This window comes from Balaenoptera borealis (assembly GCF_965194805.1).
Source record: "Balaenoptera borealis genome assembly, chromosome: 8".
NCBI lineage: Eukaryota > Metazoa > Chordata > Mammalia > Artiodactyla > Balaenopteridae > Balaenoptera > Balaenoptera borealis.
In genome coordinates, this window is record NC_138865.1 from 103,411,255 (window position 1) to 103,436,702 (window position 25,448).

At 42.7% G+C, this 25,448-nt stretch overlaps 1 protein-coding gene across 2 annotated transcripts; it reads right to left on the reverse strand.

Annotated features, from left to right (window-relative positions):
- Nucleotides 1–2,573: 2,573 nt before the first annotated feature.
- On the reverse strand, nt 2,574–22,587 carry TNFSF15 (TNF superfamily member 15). 2 transcript variants are annotated; one of them, XM_082400880.1, is made up of 5 exons: nt 22,209–22,585; nt 12,650–12,692; nt 11,647–11,694; nt 7,926–8,173; nt 2,574–6,224 (listed from the first exon to the last, which is right to left on the reverse strand). In XM_082400880.1, exons 1-5 carry the CDS (start codon nt 22,431–22,433, stop codon nt 6,132–6,134), a joined length of 657 nt encoding a protein of 218 aa, XP_082257006.1. In that variant the 5' UTR covers nt 22,434–22,585; the 3' UTR covers nt 2,574–6,131. The 2 variants fall into 2 exon arrangements, with proteins under 2 accessions (XP_082257006.1, XP_082257005.1); XM_082400879.1 differs by having other exon boundaries at nt 2,574–8,173; nt 22,209–22,587.
- Between the last annotated feature and the right edge of the window lie 2,861 nt (nt 22,588–25,448).

A 25,448-nucleotide genomic window follows, 5' to 3' on the forward strand; every position in this document is an offset into this window, starting at 1 on the left:
AGAGAAGCAGAACATGACAGTGGATAAGAGGTTGGGATTAGACTGACTGATGGATCCAAATCCAGATTTATCACTCTGGCTGTGTGCCTTTGAGAAAGTCACTGTGCTTCACTGAGCCTCAGATTCCTCATTTACAAACTAGCCATAGTGGTAATAGTATCTACCCTCTAGTGTTTTGTGATGCTAAAAGGAAATTGTGTTTGCAACATGCTTAGCGTCGTGCTTGGCCCTGGGTAGGTGCTTAAATCTTTCTGGGGTTGACAAAAGCAGAATGGAGAATCAAGACAAAGGCAAAATGGGGCTCTAGTGGTAGGTGGTGATATTGCCAAGACCCTGGGGCCAGTAGAGAAGGAAATCAAGTGAGCTGGAGCTGGTGTGAGGGATGAGTGTGGCCAGATTTAGGGCGTCCCAGCCGGGGTAAGTTTGGGCTGACAGGACAGTGTTGCTGCCAGTGTTCCTATTCCAGGTACCAGGATTAGGACATCAAGTGGGACGTGGTATTCAGCAAGGGAGGCCATCCTTGGATCCCTTCTCAGGTTAGAGTGGTTGTTCAATCAGTGGTATTACACTGAACGGAAGACCCAGTCATCTCTGGAGGATTTGGAGGTCCGTTCCTGAGAATGCCAATCTCTGTGGGAGCAGATGTATTTTACTGTTTTGAGACTAGGAAATCAGCCTCTGACTGAGGATTAAATGAGATGATGCAGTGCTTATCTAAGTGCCCACTAAATGTCAGTGATTGTTATTTACTGCTAACAATAAACCCTGAGAGTTGGGCACTTTTATCCTGCCTGGGTTCAAATGTTGACTTAGCTGAGTAATTCTGGGCAGGTAAACTTAATCTTTTAGGCTTCATTTCCCTCATATGGGAAATGGGATAATAGTGCAATCTCATCACATTGGGAAGTAAGATGAACTGTCTGAAGAGTTGAGTTCAATGTCTGACATAAGGTAAGAACACAAAAAATGCCTGCTCTAAGCACTAGTGTTAAAGTCCAACCTCAGCCCGTGAGGGGCCATCCCTGTTATGTGGGATGGTGAGTGGGCTGCCAAATCCGGTGGAGAATCAGAGAGGTGGGGGGAGCAGAGGGGCATGGAGAGTGTTGCCAGCATGGAACAGCATTCACCGACCCTGGAGTTTAGGTCTCAATTCCAGCTACCTTTCCGTTTCATGCCCCGAAGGGGTAAAAAGTCCCTGTGTGCCAAGTGTAAGATACACGAAGTGTACAGTACATGGGGAATTTTGCTTTCTCTTGCAGAAAACCTCTCCTCTCCCCCCACACACTGAAAAAGGGAAGCTCGTTTGAAAGTCAAGCATTATAAGCATAGAATATTGAGACCAGTTTCTAAACTACAAACGGAAGGGGCTTTAGCTCACTTTATCCACTGCTACTCATGATTCTCACAGGAGGACGTTGAGATTCATAGAAGTGAAGTGGTTGGCCCAAGGCCTCAGAATTTGCCAGCTGGCAGACCTGGGCCTGGAACAAAGATCTGTTGACTCCAATCCACTGTGTTTTCTACAATTCCACCCTGGAGCATTATTATTATTATTATTACTATTATTCTGGTGTGTACATGTGGGTGAGTGGAAGCAATGTGAACAGGGATGGTAGTCAAACTATCTAAAAATTGGTCAGTTTTGTCTCCTTGATCTAAAGTTCCTAGGGATGAAGAGTCCCTTTGAGAACTGAGTGCAAAAGTTGTGTTTGGTGAGCTGGATTAGGGGAACAATATTTTTCATCTGGAGAACTGGCATTATGACTTTTGTAGACATTTGGCTTTTAATAAATTCAGGGCAAATAATTCATTTCTTTACATAAGGGTAAAAAATCTTTTGTTCTTATCACTCCCAGGAGTTGGGTACAAGCTAAATGTGAGAACTGAATTTCAGAAGGACACCACTATATGCTTAGATTTCCCACTGGGAGGGGAAATTTTGAGACTGAGTTTTTGGAGGAGAGCGTTATCCTCTTCTCCCTTAATCCATGTCTCATTTTACCTACAGCTATTAGCTGGAAACAAGTGAAATTTCAATGTGACCCTCTTTGACCCACAGAAATGGCAATTTAATATGGTCCCACCCTATTATTGGCTGAGCATCAATGGTGACTCCAACTACTGCTCTGGGAAATGGAAAGAGATGGATGAGTTGAACCCGTTTAATTCTTGCTGATTGCCATTTCATGAGTGGCAGCATGTAGTTTCAGAGAGACCTGGGTCCAAATTCTGGCTCCATCAAGTACTAATATGACTCTCTCTGGCCTTTCTTTCTCTTTTTTTAGGGTTGTTTGGTGTGAGTTTAAGCCACTTAACCACAGAGTCTCCTAATTCATAAAAGGAACTAAGTATATTCCCTCCTTCTCTTCCTTTCCCTCATCTGACTAGAGTGACACTATCTGTGGGGTTTCATAGTCAATTTGTCATAGGATTTATTATAACCTGTGAAAATCAGTTGCCATTTTGAATTCAAATACATGGAGAACTAGAGGCATTTTAAAACCCCAAGAGGTTATCCTTAGACCTTAATCTAGAAAGAAAGATAAATGAACAGATGGACAAAAGAATTGATCTAATTATTAAAATTCTGCAGCTTTCAATGCCAATTTATTAAGTTACATCTATTAAATACTTTAAACACGTACAACATTTCATTCACAGTGACTGGAATTCATACAGTAGTGCTGGAAGACAGGGCATGCATATCAGTTAAATACATATCCAACAACATACAATACGCAATTTACCTTGGGTTTGTGATGTTTTAACATAAAACATAAAATCAATAAAAACACATGGGGCTTATCACTAAAACCACATAAACACCTATACTTGTTTAATCTTTTCACCCCTGAAACAAAAGGGGGGAAGTTACATATTTTAATGACTTTACAAATAAAGTCATCTGATTAATTTCAGCTACTTTATTTACTCAGCATTGTGTGTCTCCTTCCTCCTGAACGCATATGCAACATGATAGTGGGACTTGCCTGTCATACTCCCTCTTGCCTTGGCTCTCCAGCATCTAGGCAAGTGCTGCCATGTGACGTACGCTCAAGAAAATAACTGAGTCATGGATGACATGGAAAGATTGCTGGGCTGGGTGTCAGGAGATATGCATTCTAGCCTCACATTGCTACTAGCTACTGTCTGGCATTGGGCCATTTACGTCACTTTTCTGAGCCTTGCTTCCTTCATCCTTAAAATGATGTAACTTGCAGCAGATAAGCTCTGCAGATCCTGTCAGCTCTAAAATTCCATGACGGGCTCTATTGGTCAAGATCTCAGAGTCACTTGTGTTGGACAATTTCTGAACAAGTGGGAAATGGCAACCACTTCTAGGCTAGAAGTCCTGAACTCCTGACGAGACCTGCCAGGTTCTTAATGATCAAATAGAACACACAGAAGTCAATTGAAAAATGGCCATGAAATCAAAGATTTGGAAAAGACCTCAGAAATCCTTTGGCTCAATCCTTTCTCTCACCTCAATGAAGGAATGGTTTCTACAAAAGCCTTGAGATGAGCCCTTTGCTTGAATGTCTCCTGGGACTGAGCAATCACTATCTGGGAACATTCTATTTTGGGATGGAAAGTTCATTTGGATATCAAGCCAGAAATGGTAACCCTGTAACTTCAACTTACTAGCCCTAGCTTTTTCCTCTAGGGAGACATGGAAGAAATTTCTTCCCCCTTTCTACATCACCCCATAGATATTTGATAATATTTCTCGTGTCTTCCTCCAACTTCTCCTCCAGTTATTATTTATTTTTATTTAATAAGAGCAGACGGTAATTGGGTGAGCCTAGGATTATGATTCAGGGGGATAGTATCCTAGCTCTAGATCACCAATAACTCATTGTGTGGTCCTGAACAAGTAAGTTCTGTCTGGGCTGGTATGGTATTTTTTTGTTAAAATGGGTGATGGAAGGGATGGCAGGGGGCAAATGTGTCTCAGAGCTTGGAAAGTTGTAAATATGGTTAACAGAGTGGAGCAGGGCATAGATGTGACTACTCTGACCCTCACTCTCTCACTGCTGGAGCAAAAGCATTCAGGGGTTAATAGTCCACTGAATTCTTCCCAGTCCCAGCTGCCAGTGTGATGCAATAGCTCTTAATATCCAGGACAGCGGTACATCATTTAAAAAATTTCTTCTAAAAATGGCAGAATACTTCCAGGACTCTGGGTCCTGGGAGAGTAAGAAGTCTTGAGGCGAGTGGCTTCTGCATGTGTTTTGCAAGGTGTAGCATGTAAAGAGTCCTGTGCTGAAGAATTAATCCCCAATGTCACAATCATGGAAACACGACTGGGAGAGGACTTGGGAAAATACCTTGCAAGAGAAACTTGGCAACAGACCTGCCGTGTGCACAGTGAGCTAGTTGAACTTTTATAATCCAGAGGGGTTATTGACGATCACAGAGGTGGAATTTCCTCTGGGGTGACATAGCCTAGACTGAAATAGAGCCAAGGGCTGTGGCATGCCTAGTTATTGAACTGAACCAGACACCTTCCAGGATGTGAAAGTGTACCTTTTCACATTCTACAGTATGTTAGTCAAAAAAATCTAGGAATTTTAGTAGCTTAAGCAATTTTGTTCCAAATAGATCTAAACCAGGGTCAAAATACTAGTGACCCCATGCATTTTGATCATGGCTCCTGTATTGGCTGAGAAACACAGGCTTTTCAAGACATCTGGGTTATCCATAAAGTTCTAATATTTTCATGGGTGTTGATGGCCAAACTCTAGTCCAGGAGATAATAAACCTTTCTCTACATGTGGCTTAAGTAATGGATTTTACCATAGAAAGTATCTTTATTTTCTCCCCTTTTATTTATGGAGAACTATCCTTGAATAGCTATTTAAAAAACCACTTAGAGTATACACAAGTCATTTTGTTAATGATCATCCTTCATCAAATGGCACCCATTTTTGTAATGAGAAAATATCCATGTGTCTAAAGTTAGCTAATTAATTAGCTAATACAACCAAAATAAATTAAAGGATCTGCAGACAATGGAGCTGCTAAGCAGTTAGAATGAATATGTCTGAAACTAAAATAATTTATCTTTGTATCCCCAGGGCAAGTAGGTACTCAGTAAGTGTTTGTGGAATTGATTTGAATTCAGCCTTTTCAGAGACATTGAATCAGTAAAACATTTTCTCCCTACATTAACTATTTTCTAAAGCACATAAGCATGCTCCTTTTTCCCTTCCAAATCTTTGGATGCACCCCATTTACTCCTTTTAGGGGACCATCACATTCTTAAAAAGCACTCTCCCACCTCATTCTGCCAACTAGTATGCTAATTTTTGCTATGGACATAATGCCTAGGAAACAGAAGTTCTGACTTGAGTTCCACTAGGAATGTCTGGCTGGGCCTATCTGAACAGTAAAAGAAATATCAGAGAGAATTGAACAAATTCAGCAGTGAAGACTTGAGCACAATACAATCTTCAATAAACAGGATTATGACAGGAACGAAATAAATACGTGGCAGGGATTTTTCCAAAGCCTCAAGTCTTCTAGGATAGTAGGAAATTCCTATTTGTTGGATAAACTTACAAATTCACCAGATTCCCTATGGAACAGAGGGAAGGTTTGAGGGCCCTTGGTATAGGGGTGCCTTTCAGTGGAGGGGAAAGTGAGTAGGCCACTCTGGACCCTTCTATGCATGCAGATCCTCTCCCATATCCCAGGTTGCTGGGTGCGCTCATGCAGATGCAGGCAGAGCATTTTATTTCCTTAATAGGGTGTTAGTTCTGATCTTGGAGCCAGACTGGAGTCATTGATAAAGCATTCCTGATTTAGCAATAAATATTGTTCTAGGAGTTGGTTGAGGAAACATTCTCTCATCAAGCTGGGTTTGTAGTTACTGAGAAACCTTTCCTTTCTGCTTTAAGCAAAGGGTAATAGTCTGTCTGAGATGCCCTTTCCCTGAGGCCATCCGCTGCCTGCCCACCTCCTTTCAGGAGTCACTCAGGCTTCACTTCCCTTGTGAAGTCACTTCTGAACCAGGTGGAGGTGACCGTACCCTGCTCTGTGCTCATGCTGGGCCTGTGCTGACTGTTTTGAGAAGCTGAGGGCTTTAGAGCCTTAACCTCCCAACTAAGAAATTAGAAATTAATTTTTATTTAATTATAACTCAACAGATATTGATCAAGTACTGCTACACCAGTCATCATGTTCAGGAACCCCATAATGCTTGTCTCTGCTGCTGTAGTCTCCTGGTAAAAAGAGTAAGAGTGATGTCATTGCCAAATTTGCTTTCGGACCAACCTGTGAGGTCTCTCACAATAGGGAATCTTTATTATAGAGGCCAAGGTGCCGGAGATCACTCCTCATGTCACACTGACACGCTCTCAGAGTTCACAGAATGCTCGAAGTTAGCATGTTTCATCCCCATGAGCTCATTTGATCCTGGGAAACAGATTGGTGGATTCCTCCTTTACAGACAAGTCAACAGAGGCTAAGAGAGCAGAAATGCCTCTCCAACCCTTGACATATGAGTGCAGGAAACTCAAACAGATTAGAGGATATGAAATCATTGAAGCAATGGAAGGACCTTCTCAATGTTCAGCCTCTTCTTCAGGAAAGATGCCTTGGCTGGGCTGATTAGCCAATTCCACATTTAAATCCCTTTGAATATTTTAAGAGAAAAATACCCATATAACACTCTGCATATAAAGTTGTGAATCAAACCTCAAAGCAGATCTCGGTTAACATCTCCAGATTTGGTGACTGATATTTTGCCCCCCAGGGAATAAGTCCATTGTCTCTTGGCATCAATCAAGTTTGTTATATAATTGGTCTGTTAGCTAGAACTCTGTCTTCAAGTTTTTTGAGTGACCTAATCAGCTGGTTATATTACATAGTCAGGAGAGCTTCAGAAATCCTCTGTAACAGTGTCTGATTTGTTAGGACTTAGAATTAGTCCTTGGAATATGTTGAGCGATATTTGACCAGAAGCCATCTAGTGGTATTCATATACATTTGGGTAGAGTCTGTCTCATTCTTCATAGTGTCTTTTGGGTTAAGGTAGCACACACATAAAAGGTGCTCAAGAACACTGTTCTGAATAGATGCTATTGTTATATGTATTTCCACATATACATGTGGAACTCACACTTGCTTGTTTTGATGCATGTGTACATAATAAAGAGAAAGGTAGTTTTTCCTCACTTGCCATAGATGGCGTGAAAATCAATGTTTTTTTTGAGAACATTTATGAGAAATATCAGCTCTCTTTTCATTTTTTTAGGTAAGGCATTAAAGTATGTGTTTAGAGGAACTGACGTAGGATTTTGCCTCTGAAGGGTTTACACTGTTTTCTAGGGCATTAGATTTTGTTTTTAAGTTTCCTGAACCGAAGCAAATGCTTCATAATAAAATTGAACAGTATCTGGGCCCTCTAGTGACAAATGTGTAGTAGGAAGTCGTGGAAATGTTCCATTCATTTGGTGATCAGTGTTTTAATGTTTAGAAACTCACCACTCTTCCAAGCAACCATGATAATAGGTCTGTTCTCTTATGCCTTTTTCCAATTAGTAGTCTCATCAGTAAGGCGCATAAAGTGTGAACTTTGGGTCCCTAAATTTCATGGCTTAACCACTGTCTCTATGGATGTTCCCAAAAAACCTTCTAGTTATAATTACATATGAATGAGGAAAATTAGGAGCTAAGAGGCAGAGGACCTTCACACAATGACATCTGCCTTGCCACTATAGCAAGAAGGCTCCGAAGAAGGTTTTATCTTCTTTTGTGTAATCCACCAAAGAGATGTCACTGACGTTAACCATCAACTTGTCCCCTTCATTCAAGAAGAACATGGCCCCTAGGTAGATGGGTTGGAACCAGTTGCTGCCTATTTCACACACTGACTTGGTCCCCATTAGGAGCTGGGTCGGCTCAGGGTAGCTGTCCGTTACCTTGGTGATGACCACGATGATGGAGTCTGGCTTGTTTAGTCTGCTCCCTTGGCTGATTTCACCATACTTGGATGTGGTCCCTCGGAATGTGACCTGGGAGTAAATGAAGTAGTCTCCTGACTCTGGAATCACCAGGAATTTGTTGGTGTAGTTCATCCTGTTCTTGGTGAAGGCCAAGCCAAGTTCATGTTCCCAATGCAGAGCTGGGAACTGATTTTTCAAGGACTGCGTGGGAGTTTGTCTCACAACTGCAAAGACAAGAGGGAGGTTTCATTTGCTTGTGTCAGAACCTGTGGAATTTGCTAAAAAGAGTCTTACATCAGTTTCAAAGAGTAAAGAGATTGGATAAAACCAACAGCTGTCAAGTTCTTTGAGGAGGAATGAGTAGAGGATATGTGAGTGGACATACACATCTGTTCAGAGAGTAGCATCTTAGGTAGGTGACCTCAAGCAAATCGCTTTGCCTCTCTGAGCCTGAGTTTTCTTATTTGAAAAGTTGGAATTTTTCCTGAGCCCTGTGATCCTGGAAAAGAGTTAAGGTTAAAAAATCTCCTTACTCCTTTGTGTTTTGGAAAACAGCTTACAACAAAGAACTACTCTTCCCCAGTGACTTAGATAAAACTGATGGATGACCTCCCTTGTTTATCTGTGCCAAGGCCAGACACCAGACCCTCCCAATTCTTTGCTTCATAAATGATTAGCTGGACTGTTTTATCCTCACTGATTCATCAGAACAAAATGTTTTTTAACCAAACTTTAGGTAAGTTTCTCTCCTTCCTCCAGGCCCCTGAACTTCGGCCCACCCTCAACCTGACCCTCAACCTGAACCAGCCTCCTGAAAATAGGCTGGCCTCAGGGTAAAACATTCTCTGAGCTTATCAAGCCAACCTTTCATCCCACTTCCCCACACCTGATTCTTTTCAGCTTTGTGTCCTCCTCTCTATAAAAGAAAAACCCTTTTAGCCTAACTCTTGAGACACTTGCAGACTTTATGGTCAGAGGTTCCCCTGACCGCAATAGTCCCTTCCCTCCCCTACCTCCCCGCCTTGTGATAATCCTTTTGCTTAAAGTATTTCTTCACTAAGCGAAGATTTGTTTTTTTGACGTACCTTTCCTTAAAAAACAAACAAATAAGAAAAAAAAAAAAAAGGAAAGGAAAAGGAGATAATAATACCTGTGGAAAGGATTAAGAGATGGTTAATTTTTTTTTTTAAATGTGGAATTAGGAATATCCTCTAAACTACATTTACTTTTATTAGGCTTCTGGTTTCAGAAATGCTCTGCTACAGAAAGAGGGCATTGCAGAGAGAGAGAGTCATGTTCCTTGTTACTCCCTTCCAATGCATGGTCCAAAGCCACATGAAACACAGGCAGTAGTTAATAAAAAATTAGCATGCAGAACACCAGAGATCCAGAAGATTTTGCAAATGCTTCTCTCCCATCAACAGGGCCAAAATGTAAGACAGAATATAATTGAGTTGTGGAGTGAAAGGGACTGGGGCTCCAGGCCACGTAGGCCCAGTTCCAATCCCGCCTCTGTATCATGTAGGTTCTTCTCTCTGAGTCTCATTTTCCTGTCTGTGAACTGGAGACAAAGCTCCCTTATAGTCTTGTTCTGAAGATCAAATGAGTGAAAGAGACATGGACATATTTATCATGATGGCTGGATACAGTGTTACTCAATACATATTTATTTTCTTTCCTCAAATAAACTAACATCTTTCATTTTGACAGATTAAAAAATAAGCCTGCTTCATTTTATGTATTTTTATATGTTTTTATGTTTGCATTATTTACAAGTATATGTTATATAGAACATATGAATGAATGCTTTTTATGAGGTTATATCTATAGCAGAAAAAAATGAATAGAATCACACCATTGATTCAAACCATTGATTTCAAATAAGATAACCTGCAATAAAACTAATACTTTTCAGAAAAAATTAAAACACATTTTAATTTCCTACAACCGCTTTTGAAATCCACAGCAATTACCATTATGCACTGCTGGCCATAGTTTTGGGATAGGTCATATTTAAATAAGTGTTCAGCAAACTTCTCACCTGGTAATTGACCAAAAACCTGGTTCCTGGATTTTCTAAAGTGTCTTTCCCATTGCTGACTAGACTATGGCTTCTTTTGCAATTATGACACATGTTCAGAATGTGTGTGGATCCCCTGACCCCTGCACTAAGTGACCCCTGGAGAGCTCTGTTGCTTCTTTGCAAAATCTGTAAAGGGCATTTTTATTAGTCACCTCTTATAGTCTCTACTCCTTCTTTGTGGGTGATGCAATAGATTTAAAAAATTCATCTCAGATGATTAAAAGCAAAAATCATGTATTTTCTAGACAAAGCAAGTTCTATTAACTTGGTATGCAATTAGGCTAACACAGCAGCAAGTAGGAGTTTGGGTAGGAAGTACTTGTAATGGAAACAGTTGGAGTCAGTCTCAAACCTCAACCTTCCTAGTCCTGTGACTTGGGACAAGTGAATTTAGTTGTCTGAGCCTCCGTTTCCCCATCCTGTTGGGCTTATATGCAGATTAAAAGAGATCCTGGACGTAAAATGCCGACCACAGTGCTTGGTACATATTAAAAGCTCAGTAGAACCTAGATTCCTTTCCCAATTTCCACTCCCCCCATTCAGTAGGAAGAGGATTGGCATCTCCATACTCAGTTTCTAGGATTTTCGTGCCCAGCCTGTTCAATAACTCCCATTCTTATAGGCAAATGGTAAGTAATAGTGACTGGCATCTCCCTGGCCCTAATCCTCACTCAGGACTCACCACGGTTCCCTCTTGGTCAAACGTTAAGACAAATGTTGTGGGCCACAAGGATATCCCCTTGTGGGTTGCAAATTTTCTTACAGATCAGAAGAATATGCTTGTTTTTTAACTTTCTAGTTTTTCAATGGATTTTTTTTTGAAAAATCAGCAAAGTTTATTTATTTATTTTAAAATTTGTATTGGAGTATAGTTGCTTTACAATATTGTGTTAGTTTCTACTGTACAGCCAAGTGAATCAGCTATACGTATACATATATCCCCTCTTTGTTGGATTCCTTCCCATTTAGGTCACCACAGAGCACTGAGTAGAGTTCCCTGAGCTATACAGTAGGTTCTCATTAGTTATCTATTTTATATGTAGTATCAATGGATTTTTAACACGTATTTCTGCACTGTCTTGCTCTTTTCTCTGGAGTCGTAGAGGTATATGTGACTCCAGATATGAGGTGTCAGGAATTTTGACACTAGACCTGGGAATCTGGCCAACTGGTGATGTTAAGAGATTGCTCATAATCTCTTTACATCAATGAAAATTCTTTAGAAATACCTACCTGAATGGTAAGTGTCCAATAACTTCTTGAATGGACTCAATAAATTGGCTTAGGGGAGCTTTCATCTTTGACTAGATTCAAAATTACATGAATCTCTGAATCTGAGGAAAGCCATTTCTGAATGACTGAGTGTGAGAATGAAAGAGAGAAACAGTAGATAAGGAAGAGAGCTGATAGAATCTGGACGAAAATGCCCAAGAAACATGGGGCTTTGACACTTCGAGGGAGGAAGACATCTGAAAACCCTGACTGAGAGGAGAGGTCTGTTACCAAAGGGTGTGGTTTCCAGTTTAAAGCTACAAGAATGAGTTTGGCAAACACTGAAAGAAATCTCAGGCCCAGGGCCCATAGTCTCCTGGAAAACACACCCGGAAGAATTACCTGTCAGGTGTGCCCTTGGCTTATCCCCACCGGCTCCAGGAGGTGCGTCTGTAAGGAAAGGAGAAAAATGCTTTCTATGAGTCAGAGGGTGACTGGAGTGAAGACAGCCTTTGGTGAGCTGCGTGGTGCCTGCAGCTGGAGGGAAACATTCCTCTCCTCCAGTTTGGTCCAGGTCTTTTTTTGGGGGGGGGGCAGGGACAAGGCAGCCTCAGGAGAAATAATCTTGAACACAAATGAACCTTGGTCCCATGACTTTGGACAAGTTATCCATCCTGTCTGAGACTCTGTTTTCTCGCATCTAACATGGGTACATCAATTCCTACTAGGGATGATGGATGCTCAGAATGATTCCTGGCACATGCTTGGTGTTCAGCAAAGCTCACCTTGCCTCTCCTTTGCTTCTATTGGTTCTGTGGGAGCTGGTTGGCCTTTTGCCTTCTTCATAGTCCCTTTAACCATATCCACTGAGCCATCTGGATGTCCTAACAGAACTAGGTGGGGACTACTCTGTAGCTGTATGACCTTGGCAAATCCCTTTCCCTCTCTGGACCTCTGTTTCCCTATCAGTCCTCCAGAAGGCTTCAGCATTTCCTTTTGGTTCTCAGAGATGATTATACTGGACAAGTGTGTTCTAACTACAGTGATAAAGATGATGTTATTGATGCTAAAAGGAAAAATTATTGCATACTTTTGATGTGCTAGGTATTGTTCTAATATCTTTAAAGGAATTAACTAATTTAATCCACACTAACCCTGGGAGGTAAGTACTATTATAACCACTTTTATTGGTGAGTAAACTGAGACAGAGAAAGGTGAAATTATTTGCCTAAAGGCTGTCATCTCCACAGGCCATGCACTTGGCCATGGCACCATTTTGCCTTCTTAGTGACTGGGGAGGAGCCTCTCTTTTCCTCTGGGTCTGCATCTTAACTTCCCATGTATCAGACTATGAGAAATGTTCTTGTTCCCCACAAGAAAAGGCATAAAATATGAACACACTTACAAGATCGCTGATGTGAAGGTCCAAGCTCCTGTCCTTTTGGAGTCTATTGGGAAAGAAAGATACGGTTCATATTATCTTGTGGTCCTTTTGACCCCACACCCATGCAGCTGCCCATGTTATGGGCCTGTTTAATATGCTGCTGCTACCCAGCCTTGGTACTCAGAGATAAGGGAAATGGGAATGAGAATATTGGGTTGATGGGAATCTTGCACCCAAGCTCTCTTCTTTCATCTTCCAGCACCCCAATGACCTTTCTCTCTCCTATGCTTGTCTCTGAAGCTCAACTTTAAAGTTTTGTCCTGAGAGCTTTTCCTGTTCCATTCTAGGGCGCTCTGTCATCTTATCATTGCTTCTATTATTTGAACAAACAGCCTCACTTGCTTTATTTTCTTTTCTTCAGCACAATTTAAAAATTGGAACTATTGCAAAAAGTGATACCAAAAAATAAATAACGACTATGCTCTCTTTCTCATCAACCTCCAAAATTCTGCTTTGTTTCCATGCAATATATGAAGACTTTTTTATTCTTGCAACCCTAGTTTGTGAGCCATTTCAGATACCACATGGTAGTTAAAGAGTAACTGCTTTGGGGGTAGACGGACCTGAATTTGAATCCTGGTTCCACCATTTATTAACAATATGATCTTGAGCAAGACACTTCCGCTCTGAGTTGTGGTGTCTTCATTTGAAAAATGGGAATAATAACAACCCCAGCGATAGATAACTCCCAGATTTGAGATGAAGAAAATGTATCAGTCAATGCAAAGAATGCGTGGAAAATGAAGAACCACCCTTCACAAGACCTGCATATAAACTCAGGAGCAAAACTAAGCTCTTAGTTTAGGAGTGACATCACTCTCTTACATTTTCCAATGTTCTCTTCCCTGGTACAATTTTGACTCAACCCAGAGTCTTCCGATTTGATCCTCATAACTACACAGTCCCCCAAGACCACTGATCCTCATGTCACCATGAACACTTGTCAGTTTTACGTCTTAAAATTCATGTGTGTTTGTGTGAGTGTGTGTGTGTGTGTACTTGTGAATGCGAAATTGTATGTCCATGTGAGTATGAGAGAAGACAGCGTCATCAGTGGAAGAGGGTATGAGTCAATGTGTTTTTGCATCTGTGTGTCTACATGTATCTATGGTCTGGTGTTGTGTGCATGGATTCTCTACATGCATGTGTGGTTGTGTGGATGCAGCTGTGTCATTGGTGAGTCTAGGTCTGTGAGCAGTCCTGTGATAACAGTGATCTTATTAGAGCCCAGACCACCAGGCTCTTTTTACTCCAAGACATGTTACCTAACCGCTATTGGAAGCCCTCTTGAAGGCAGAGATCTTGTCTTTGAATGACTAACTGCCTTTCTCCCCTTTCCAGTGCTCTTCTTTCCACTCCCTAATTCTGTTGATGGCAGCACTACTGCCTCTCCTCAGTTACCAAGCCTGCAATTTCTTTCTTTCTTCTTCCACAAACCCACGCTGTCATTTCTATTTTGGGGTTTTTCTCATTCATGCCTCTACTCCAGGCCTCAGCACGCTGCTCTCCTGGATTCTTCCCATAGGCTCCTAACAGAACTTCCTCCACCTGGTTCCTCCTTTTCTTGAACCCATCCCTTAGCCTGCCTTCAGAGGGCTTTTTCTAAAGCATCACTTTGAGACACGTCTCTGTTCATAAACCCTCAATGGCTCCCCACAACCTTTAACACAGTCCCAAATACTTATGTTGGCATTCAGAGTCCCAACCGCCATCCCAGTCCTGTTACCTACTATTTATCCTTCTCCAAGTTCTCTGTACTCCAGCCATAAGAGGCAACCACAGTGAATGATTCAAGGGACATGAAAAAGGCAGTAAATGTAGCTACCGTTTATTCTCTGAGTAGTGGCACTGGGCTGTGCTAAGCCCTTCACATGCATTATCTCCTTCAGCCTGGCAATGACTCTCCACGGTGGATGCTATTTATATCCTCATACTGAAAATTAGGCTTAGGACATTAAGAAACTTGCCCAGTGTCTTATACCTGGAAAGTGGAGGAGCAGGATTTTAACCCAGGTCAACTGACTCCAGAATCCCAAGCCCTCAAACATTGCTCCTTATAACTTCTAGGCAAGCCCCTCATCTGCTGAGGTGGATGGATAAGTACTAGTGGTTCCATGCACTGTGACAGTGGGGGAAACACAGAGACCAGAAAACAGGAACCTGGCCCAGAAGTGGGAGAATCAGGGGGAATTACGCCTGAACTGCGTCTTATATATACTCACAGGTATATAATACTCACAGGTATTAACCAGGTAATAAAGATAATGACCATTCCAGACAAGGCCAAAAGCTTGTGCAAGAGTAAGGAGGCCCAACAGCGCACAGAAGCAGTTGGGAAACTGCAAGCATTTCTGCTGCCAAGTGAATATATTATACGCTTTTAGCATAGGGTCATGAGTACCATAGTCTTTGAAAACCTAAACCCAATCGACATGACTACTTATCCAGCATCAATCACTTTGATGAGCTTGGGAGGTGGAGAAGCAGCCTAGAAATGGCCTTATTCTGTAGGCTGTTTCCTTACTTGCTATTGACAGAGCTGACAAAGGACTCGATCCTTTGGCAAGGCAGAAAACTGAAGGTGAACTCTCAAAAAGAATTTGGGAGAGCCTGGTGGCATCCCCTTGTGTAGGAAATGGCTGCCCTGGTTGGCCACCTTCTACTTCATTTAGTTCTCTGCTGAGAAACCTTCTTGAACATCCTACTTCTTTTTGTCTAAGCAGACCCTCAGCTAAGAGTCTGGAGCATTTCTTTTGGCTCAGAGTCCCATTGTCATTAGCAAGAATTTGGGAGTGAACACATTTCCCTATTTGCTCTGCTGGATTTCTGTAACTTGGACACACATTTTATTTTCATATATGGATGGAATGTGTGTGGGTTTTAAGTGGCCCAACCAGAATACTACTAAACATCTGGAGGCTACGATAGTGCCTGTTGGCAGGTTTGAAGAACACAACATTCCAAGAGTCTCCAAGAAGAACATCAGCTGGGACTCTATTTCCAAGAACAATATCTAAAGCCTTCCATTGCTGTTTCTCTTAATAATCACTCTGTTTATCATGCGAGGAAGATTATTGTGATAAGAAGCAGGAATGAATGAAGAGGAGATTTGAGAGGATGAACTAGTAGGTCTTTGAGGAAAGGTTTATGCATGTGAGCTGGCTCAATGCCTGCTCTCAAGATGGTTGCTTATAAAAAAAAGTCAATAAATGGCTTACTGTCTTCCAACTCTGACTCGTCTCCATCACTTCTGATTATTCTGGGATACCAAGGAGATGATGGCTCCCGAGAGATGCTGGTCACTGCAACATTAGCTTCCAAATCTGAATAGACATGGAGTCCAAGAACACCCCTGAAGGATGTGATTTATTTCCCCTTAAATACCTTCTCAAATCACTGGCTGAGAACTAGGGTCCAATTTTATTTCCCCTTCGGAGCATTTATTACTCCCTCAAGTGATATGACTTATTTGTATGCTATTGATTTTCTCTCTCTAGCAGAATTCCAGCTGCCTGTAGAATTCTGCCTGTCTTGCTCACCACTATATTTGTAGCACCTTAGACTGTGCCTGGCACTCCCACTGGATTATCCAATTGTCAAAATACACTGATGCCCAGGCACCAGTAAGACAGGCAGAAAACAGAGCAGAAGATGGAGTAAGATTCAGCTTCAGTGACTTCAGCCAGAGTTTTACAATTAAAAAAACTAGGAAAGAGACCCTTTCATTTTAGAATACATGCAGGGCTTCCCTGGTGGCGCAGTGGTTGAGAATCTGCCTGCCAATGCAGGGGACACGGGTTCGAGCCCTGGTCTGGGAAGATCCCACATGCCACGGAGCAACTGGGCCCGTGAGCCACAATTACTGAGCCTGCGCGTCTGGAGCCTGTGCTCCGCGACAAGAGAGGCCGCGATGGTGAGAGGCCCGCGCACCGCGATGAAGAGTGGTCCCCACTTGCCGCAACTAGAGAAAGCCCTCACACAGAAACGAAGACTCAACACAGTCATAAATAAATAAATAAAAGAACGTGAATTTCTTTAAAAAAAAAAAGCAAACTGGGCTATTCATTTCAGTAACAGTCAAGTGGTCTTAGTTTGCATTCAATTTCCAATCAGTTTCTCAATCTATTTCATCTGAAGTCTTCACATTACCCACTATAAAAAATACCTATTTATAAAAAAAAAAAAAAAAAGAATACATGCAAAGTTTTGGGTTTTTGTTTAAATTAAAAAACTTGATTATGTAGAGGTGGGTAGCCATAATCTTTTAGTACTGGGGCCTCCAAAGTTTTTCATCAGGCTCTGCTTGGAGCATAGCCATGGCTCTAGAAAGGTTTGTTGCGAGTTGTGACAGTTGGCCAGGATCAGAGCCAGAAAAGGCAAATGTGTCTGCCGATGGGCATACATATTAGTGGGAGAGTGGGTTGCCTGCCGCCCTGGTATTTATTAACCCCGAGCAAAGTAAGCTGGTGCTTTTCACCCCTTACTTCTTATAGGTCAGGGAATTTTCACTCTCACTTGATTTTATTTCCTTTTTTCTTCTGGCTTTTTTTTTGGGGTGGGGGCTGCATATAGATTGGTAAACCCCAACTCAAACTAACCATGACCTATTACTTTAAGCATTTTGGGAATTCTCTAATACTTCCAACAGGGAAGAAAGAAGGATGGAGGGAAGGAGGAGACTACTGTCTAGCTGAGGGTTTCCCGGGGCCAGGTCCTACTGGTGTTTATGTGTGCTCCTCATCTAGTAAGTACTCCAGCTGCACTTAAAAGAGCTTATCACCTGATTACAGTCTTTGTAAGCCAAAGGCAAAGAGTACATGAAAGGCCTGGGAGCTAAACCTTTAGACCAAGTACAGACTGGCACATATCAGGAGCCCCATAAACATTAGCTGACTACATAATGGATGAGCCTGAAGCGATGTGGTCTTTGAGATTCTCTTATTGGCATTTCCCCAGTATTTTAACTAATGACCCATTTAGCCTTTCTCCCATATTCTGTACTCACTCTCTAGTATATTCATAAACAGGAAGAGATATCTATTTCTTGCCATCATAAATGCCACAATTGCAAAGGCATAAATGTTTTATGATCCATAACATCCTCCCAGCACTTCTAGGAGAAATACACAGACATTTGCCTTTGCCTTTTTCTCTTGCAATTTCCTGTTTGTACTTGCACAAGGATAAATCCAACCTGGACCTGTTTGATTCCAAGGTTGTTTCATTTCATCCTCCTCTAAGGTGCACTGGACGGTGTGGTTTTTTTTCCCCCCACATCTTTATTGGAGTACAATTGCTTTACAATGTTGTGTTAGTTTCTGCTGTACAACAAAGTGAATCAGCTATATGTATACATATATCCCCATATCCCCTCCCTCTTGAGCCTCCCTCCCACCCTCCCTATCCCACCCCTCTAGGTGGTCACAAAGCACCGAGCTGATCTCCCTGTGCTATGCGGCTGCTTCTCACTAGCCATCCATTTTCCATTTGGTAGTGTATATATGTCAATGCTACTCTCTCACTTCATCCCAGCTTCCCCTTCGCCCCCATGTCCTCAAGTCCATTCTCTACATCTGTCCTTATTCCTGCCCTGCCACGAGGTTCATCAGTACCGTTTTTATAGATTCCACATATATACATTAGCATACGGTATTTGTTTTTCTTTCTGACTTCACTGTGTATGACGGACTCTAGGTCCATCCACCTCACTACAAATAACCCAATTTCATTCCTTTTTATGGCTGAGTATTATTCCATTGTATATATGTGCCACATCTTCTTTATCCATTCATCTGTCAATGGACATTTAGGTTGCTTCCATGTCTTGGCTATTGTAAATAGTGCTGCAGTGAACATTGTGGTACATGACTCTTTTTTTTTTTTTTTTTTTTAATTCACGTTCTTTTATTTATTTATTTATTTATTTATTTATTTATTTATTTATTTATTTATTTATGACTGTGTTGAGTCTTCGTTTCTGCGCGAGGGCTTTCTCTAGTTGTGGCAAGTGGGGACCACTCTTCATCGCGGTGCACGGGCCTCTCACCATTGCGGCCTCTCTTGTTGCGGAGCACAGGCTCCAGACGCGCAGGCTCAGTAGTTGTGGCTTACGGGCCTAGTTGCTCCGCGGCATGTGGGATCCTCCCAGACCAGGGCTCGAACCCGTGTCCCCTGCATTGGCAGGTAGATTCTCAACCACTGCGCCACCAGGGAAGCCCCTACTGTCATTATTATCATCAGCTTATCCTCTGCTGCTGCTGAGCCTTCTCTTCAGGCCTGTGAATGTATCTGAAGGTCTGTGAGACCCTCCTCGCTCAATTCTTCTTGTGTTAGAATTGAATTGCCTTTTGCCTGGCCACTGTGGGAATGGAAAACTCATTCCATAAACAATCTCAGATTCCATGGATCTCCTGAAGGCTGTGGGCAGAAGAGGAGGACTGTGGGGCTGCGTGCGGGAGGGGAAGAGGAGGAGGGAGCAAGGCTGGGACACAGAGGGGAAGCGGGTGTGGGTGGCGGCGAAGGTGGTTATTGGCCCCTAGGTGAGTCTGGGGGAGTCCACTCGGGCAGTTCATAGTGGGGCTTTGTATTTGCAGGGCTTGTGGAATGTTCCAGGCTTTGAGGGAGACAGATCTGAGTTTGAGTTCTGGATCTAGGTCTTACTAACTGTGGGATCTAGATCATAAGGACAAGTGCAAATGAAAAATAAGAGGCTTAGTTCCCCCTGTTGAAAATAAGGGACGAGATTTCTTTCCCTTCCTTTTTCCTAGAGCATTTAGGTTAGAAAACTTGTAAGTACTTTCTTCTTGCTTTGAAATGTATATAAATCCTTTTGAAGAACAGATAGGCCTTTTCTTCCTGCTCCCCCCCACCCCCATGACCTGGGAGAATCTCTCTGAAATGTAAACATCAGGAGAGGTAATGCCCCCATCTCCCAGTTTCTGTAGGAAGACAGGTGCCTAATTTAGGTGGGCACCTTGCTCCAAGTTGCAAAACTATCATAAAGAAATTAGAAGTTGGTTTTTCCTCTGGAGAAAGCCAATTACCTAACACAGATGGTCACTTCAATTACAAGGAGAAGTTTGGATGAACTCTGCGTGACAAATGGTGCTGTCGAGTCCTGTTACCGCGTACTTGTAGCTCTCCCCACATTCCCAACATATAAACTGCTCCTGCACATACCTTATTAGTGCTGTCAGAGTACTTATGTTAGTATCTTTTTTTGGTAGAAAGAGAAACAGACTCCAAAAAAAAAAAAAAAAAAAAAAAGAAGCCATATGCTTATTTACACAGCTGGAGGTCAAACTCAGGTGACTCAGAGTCCTGCCATTTCATTGTTATGTCCCCAAGCTGTCCCGGTGACCTGGTTTTCCCACTTGAATTCCATCTTCTTGCATCTCTTTTGAGCTGGTTATTGTCTGTTAGCCCCTCCGGATCCACTCTATGCCCTGAGCCCTCACTGACCTCCTGGCACACTTGCTCCTTGGCTCTTTTGAGCCCAGCTTCCAGTTGAGTCTGGCCAAGGGGATGAGAGGCTGGGGGCAGACTGGTCAGAGTTTTCCCTCCCTGCTTTCTCTTCCCTCCCTGCTGCTTTGGCAGATGGTCTTCCTCAACTCAGCCCTCAGCTCCTCCAGGCAGGCCCTCTCCTACGTTTTAGGTCTCCTTGGGTTCCTCTAAAACTCTTCCCTCTATTTGCCTCTTCAGGCCAAGGGGTGGTGACCAGCTTCATACTGTTGGTAACCCCAGGATGCTTCCGGCCCTGTGGTTCTCATTAATCTGTCTGCAACTCAGTAAATTGACCTTTCTTTGAACTCTTTAAGCATTCTTACTTAAATCTCTTCTTTGAATGGGTCAGGTGTTTCTTTTCAGTACTCCGATTGCTGCATGTGCCCCAGCCTTAGCCCCATTTCCCTTTCTTTTTCTTCTAAGTTATATAGCCTGGCCAAACCACAGCTCCAGAGGTCCCCAGGACAGAATGGGGTATTGGCCTTTGCATCTCTTGAGCGCCTACAACAGGGCAGGCGTGCAGCTCCTTCCCTCGAGGGGCTTCCTGTGCAGCGCCAGCTTGTGCTTCACACTCTCTTCCTAAGCACCTCACTGGCCTACGCTGTGCCGTGGCATCCCACCTGATGGACTTCTAGATCAACACAACATGGGCAATCTCAGACATCGTTTGGGGCAGGGGGAGTGTTTTTCATCAGAACGCAGGAGAGCTCAGGTTACTGGAAGCCACTTAATGCCTCATTCAAGAACGGCCATCTCTTTCTGGCTAAAGAGGGACTGAGTCCAGAATGCTGACTGCACGCTGCAGCTTGACTTTGTTGGAACCAGCCCCATGGCGGTCTAGGGGTCACAGCCTGAACCCCCAGGCCCTCCCATTCTCCTGTAACATGAACAGCATTTCCGGTTGTCTGTATATTTCTACATTTCCTGAATGATGGCATGTGGCCATGGATGTGGCTGTCTGAATCTCAGTCTGTTTGCTGACCCTCATGGGTGGTGAAAGTTACACATTAACCATGGCTTGCTCATGGTCTCTGCTTTGAAGTTGCCAGCAGTGCTTAGAAAACAGGTTTCCAATTAAACCAACTGAAAAACCTGTTTTCCCCTCTGGAATTTAATACTTTGGACTGGGGTTAAATTGGCTACCAGAGATTATGTAGGAGAGTTTTTTTTTTTTTTTTTTTTTTTAAAGGGTATCCCTTGAATGACACATTCTTCAGGTTTTAAGGTTTTTGAAGTTCCTAGTCCAGAACTATGTTTTCCCCGTCACCTGTCAGCACCTGCCCACCATTGCACCATTGTTTTCCCTAGACCCTGTATTCTTTTTTGACTAAGCTCCCTGACACCCCACCCCTACCAAGACCAGAGAGATAAATAATCAGGTAGGAGATTCTTTCTTGAGCTTCGAAAAAGAATATTTCTAAACCCAAGAAAGGGGAGTTGATTAAATTATAGCACATACATATATAGGAATACAATACAACCATCTATATCATCATGCTGCTGTGAATTTACTAACAATAAACAAAATCATAATAGGAGACTCAAAATAATCCCATCTTATTAAAAAATATGGAATTATATATCCTCAAATGTTAGTAGTGGTCACTCTATGCAGTTATGGGTAATGATAATTATCTTCTTTTCCTTATCTGTGTTTTCTACCTTTTTTCAATGACTATATGTATTAGTTTTGTAATGTAGTTTTTTTTTTTTTTAGTTTTTCATTTTTTTTAAGGAAAATGAATGTTCCCAAATTATCAGTGCATTATGATTATAATAATCTAAAATAAGTGGCTTGTGGTTGTTTCCATATAAACCTAAAAAGGCAGAATTCATCCCCCAGAAATACTGAGAATAAAAACCAAATTGGAGTTCTCCACCTTCCACAGTCTACCTTTCCTTTGCATATGGAAGCAGGGACCATGATGGACCAAGAAGCTCTGTCCAGAGCTGTGATAGTGGCCAGGTGGCCCCAGGGGGTCTGCTGACCCCCAGGTCACTGCGGAGTCTTACTTACCTGGAACACACAGGCCTCTCCTTGGGCCCGGAGCTGGTCAACGAGCAGGTAGGTGGTGAGTCCTGCCAGGACTGGGAGCAACACCAGGCAGCAGGTCAGAGCCCAGCGTGCACTGCTGCTCCTGGATGCTAGCCCAGCTCTGGCCTTGGGCCTGCAGCCGCCGTCCTCGGGCAGCATTTCGATGCTGGCTGTTTCCCCACAGCCCGGCCCTAGATCCTCTGCCATGCTCCTGATGGTCCTAGAGTTGCCTCTGACTCCTTCAGGGCAGAGAGACCCCCCCCCATTAAATAGAAGCCCAGCTCTCACAGTGGGTGAATTAATCACTGCCTACTCCTCCCCCTGCCCTCCCCCCTCCACTTTCCACAGCGCACTGTGCCCCGCCCTACCCTGCTAGGGAATGCACCGCCTACAACAGAAACCAAGTTTGGTTTAAGAAAAAAAAAAAAGAGAAGGCGAGAAGAAGAGGAAAGCTTTCCCAAGCATATTTATATATACAGTGTGCTCATGTGCGCCTTCCTTCATTTACAGAAGGAAGTTAGGAAAGTCCCTGGAGGAGGAGAAAATGAATTCATCAAGTCAGTGGGAGGGGCCAATGAAAATATACCTGCTCCCTGAGCTGGAGGCCTGCCAGTGTGCCAGTCTGGGGAGTGTGCTTCTTCCGGAAGTGAAAGTGAGTCTGGGTGGTGTGGCTTGCAGACTGGGAGATGGAAACGACGTTTGCATCACCACTTTGCAAGGTGCTGCCAAGCCCTCTGTCTTTTTGAGTCTCCTAGGAGCTCGTTCCCATTGCACAGATGGGACTACTGACGTTCTGGAAGGCGAAGGCACTTGCCTTAGGTCAGCCAGGGATTAAGACAGAGGAGCCAGAAAGAGGATCTAGTTTTTCCAAATCATGGTTTAAGGTTCTTGCCTCTACTACACGGTTGCCTGTGAAAGGAAAGCGTATTTCTAGCCTGTGTTGACCAATTGCCTGAGGAAAGAGTATGAGGTCATAGAGGTGACTGTCTATAAGGGGAGGACATTGACTTCTACTCTCTGATGAGTCCAAAGTTGACTGAGCCTACAGTTGGGTGTGTACGGGGGCCACAACATGTAACAAAGGCTAAGACTGATTAAACGCTGGCTTTGGGCCAGTCACTCTTCTGAGCGAGTTAAATGTATCCATGAAATTATTCCACCCTGAGATAATCTTTTGACGTAGAAATGTTGTTATTTCCACCTGACAGATAAGGAAACTGGAGCATAGAGAGCAGGCAGGAAAGCCAGGCTTGGAACTGGGGCAGGCTGGTTCCAGAGCATCCTGATTATTACTCTGTACTGTATGTGATGCCATACAGTGCGCCTACACAGATACCCATACCCACTCTACCCGGAGTAGGTCATCCCTTCCGGTTAGCGGTTGGGAGGCTTCCTGGAGAAAGAGGTGGTATTGGAACAAGGTCTTGAAACTTAGGGAGGGTGATAGTGGACAAGAATAGAGGGCCCTGCAAAAAGATGGGTTACAGAAAGAGGAAAGCTTAAGGATGTCCTGTGGCATGTGGTGGAAACCAGTCTGACTAGTGCCTCCATTCAGTGGCTATTTCTGCTTATATCATAGCCTAAACCCTTCAGGCTACTTGGAAAAGCCTTTCATGACCTGCCCACCATCATCCCTCCTCGGCATCCAGCTCTTCTCTTACTACTTTCCAAGCTGCAGTTCCTCCAAATGCACTGTGGACTAGCTGCACTGTTATATCTGCTGTTCCCTTCACTGGGAAATCTTCCATTCCTTTCCTTTCATATCACCAAGCTCCCATATTTTTTTCAACTTCACGTAGAAAACTTTCCTGCATCTCCCTGCCTCCAAGATGGGATGAGATGCTCATCTATGTTCTTATAGCTTCCCATTCTTCCTCTGTCATTGACTACTTCATACTAGACTGTGACTGATTGTTTTTCATCACCCTCATTAAGGTAGCAAATCTAAGAGGGCAGTCACAACCCTTCCCTGTAGCTTCTAACATAGTAACTGTCACACAGAAGACTCTTAACCAACATCTATTGAAATAAGCATCTAACATATTTTCAAAGAAACCCAGCAAAGGATGATTTTTTGTGTTCCTTGGTTACCTATTCTTGGTTTAACAAATCAAATAAACTTTTCCTTGAAACTAACCTAACCCTTTGCTGTTGTAACTTTTAAACACAAAATCACACTTAACATCAAATCATCTTGAAGGGATTTACAAATGTGTTCTTACCCTTGTATTTCTTTTTTAGAAAGTTGGTGTGCTTGATCAAACCAGGGTCTTAAAAGTGGTAAACGTATAGGTTCAAATGAAGAGGTATGTATTATCATCCACAATATAAGAAGGCCTTAAAAGATGGTGAATACTAAAAACACCAGACTGGGGATTTGGAGACCTGTGTTTTAGTCCATTTATTGTGTGACCTTGAGAACTCTAGCAGACTCTCCTCATTCTAATGTATCTAGCTATCTGCAAAATGTGGTAACTAAGCTTGTTATAATTCTGTTTAAAGTAAGGGTCAATGGATTCTGAGTTTGTGCCTGGGGAACTTCCTATGGGAAGAGGATAAGAGTTTTAGGGCATGGACCTACAGACATTTATTTGAGATAACTGTAGAGGTAGATTTACATATAGTTGTAAGAAAAAATACAGAGAGATTCTATATACCCTTTACTCTGCTTTCCCCAAAGACAACATCTTGCATAAGTATAATATTGATATAATAACCACAACCAGGAAGTTGACACTGATATTCAGATTCTGCCAGCTTTATATGCACTTTTTTGTGTATATGTATTTAGTCCTGTGATGTTTATCACATGTATAGATTCCTGTGACCATCACTACAGTCAAGATACAGAAAATCTCCATCAGAAAGATCCCTCGTGCTGCATTTTATGGTCGCAGCTGCCATCCTCCCCCTCTTCCTCCCTGAATTCCTGGCAACCACAGATCTACTTTCCAACTTGGAATTACATTATTTGCCAATGTTATATAAATGAATCATGTGGTCTGAGTCTTTTGGGGACTGGCTTTTTTCCCCACTCAGCATCATTTCCTTGAGGTCTATCCAAATTATTGTATGATTAATACGTCATGTCTTTTAATTGCTGAATGGTGTTCCATGGTATGGATGGACCACAGTTTGTTTAACTAGTTACCCACTGATAAACCTTTGGGTTATTTCCGGTTTAGAGTTACTACGAATAAAGCTGCTGTGAATACTGGTGTA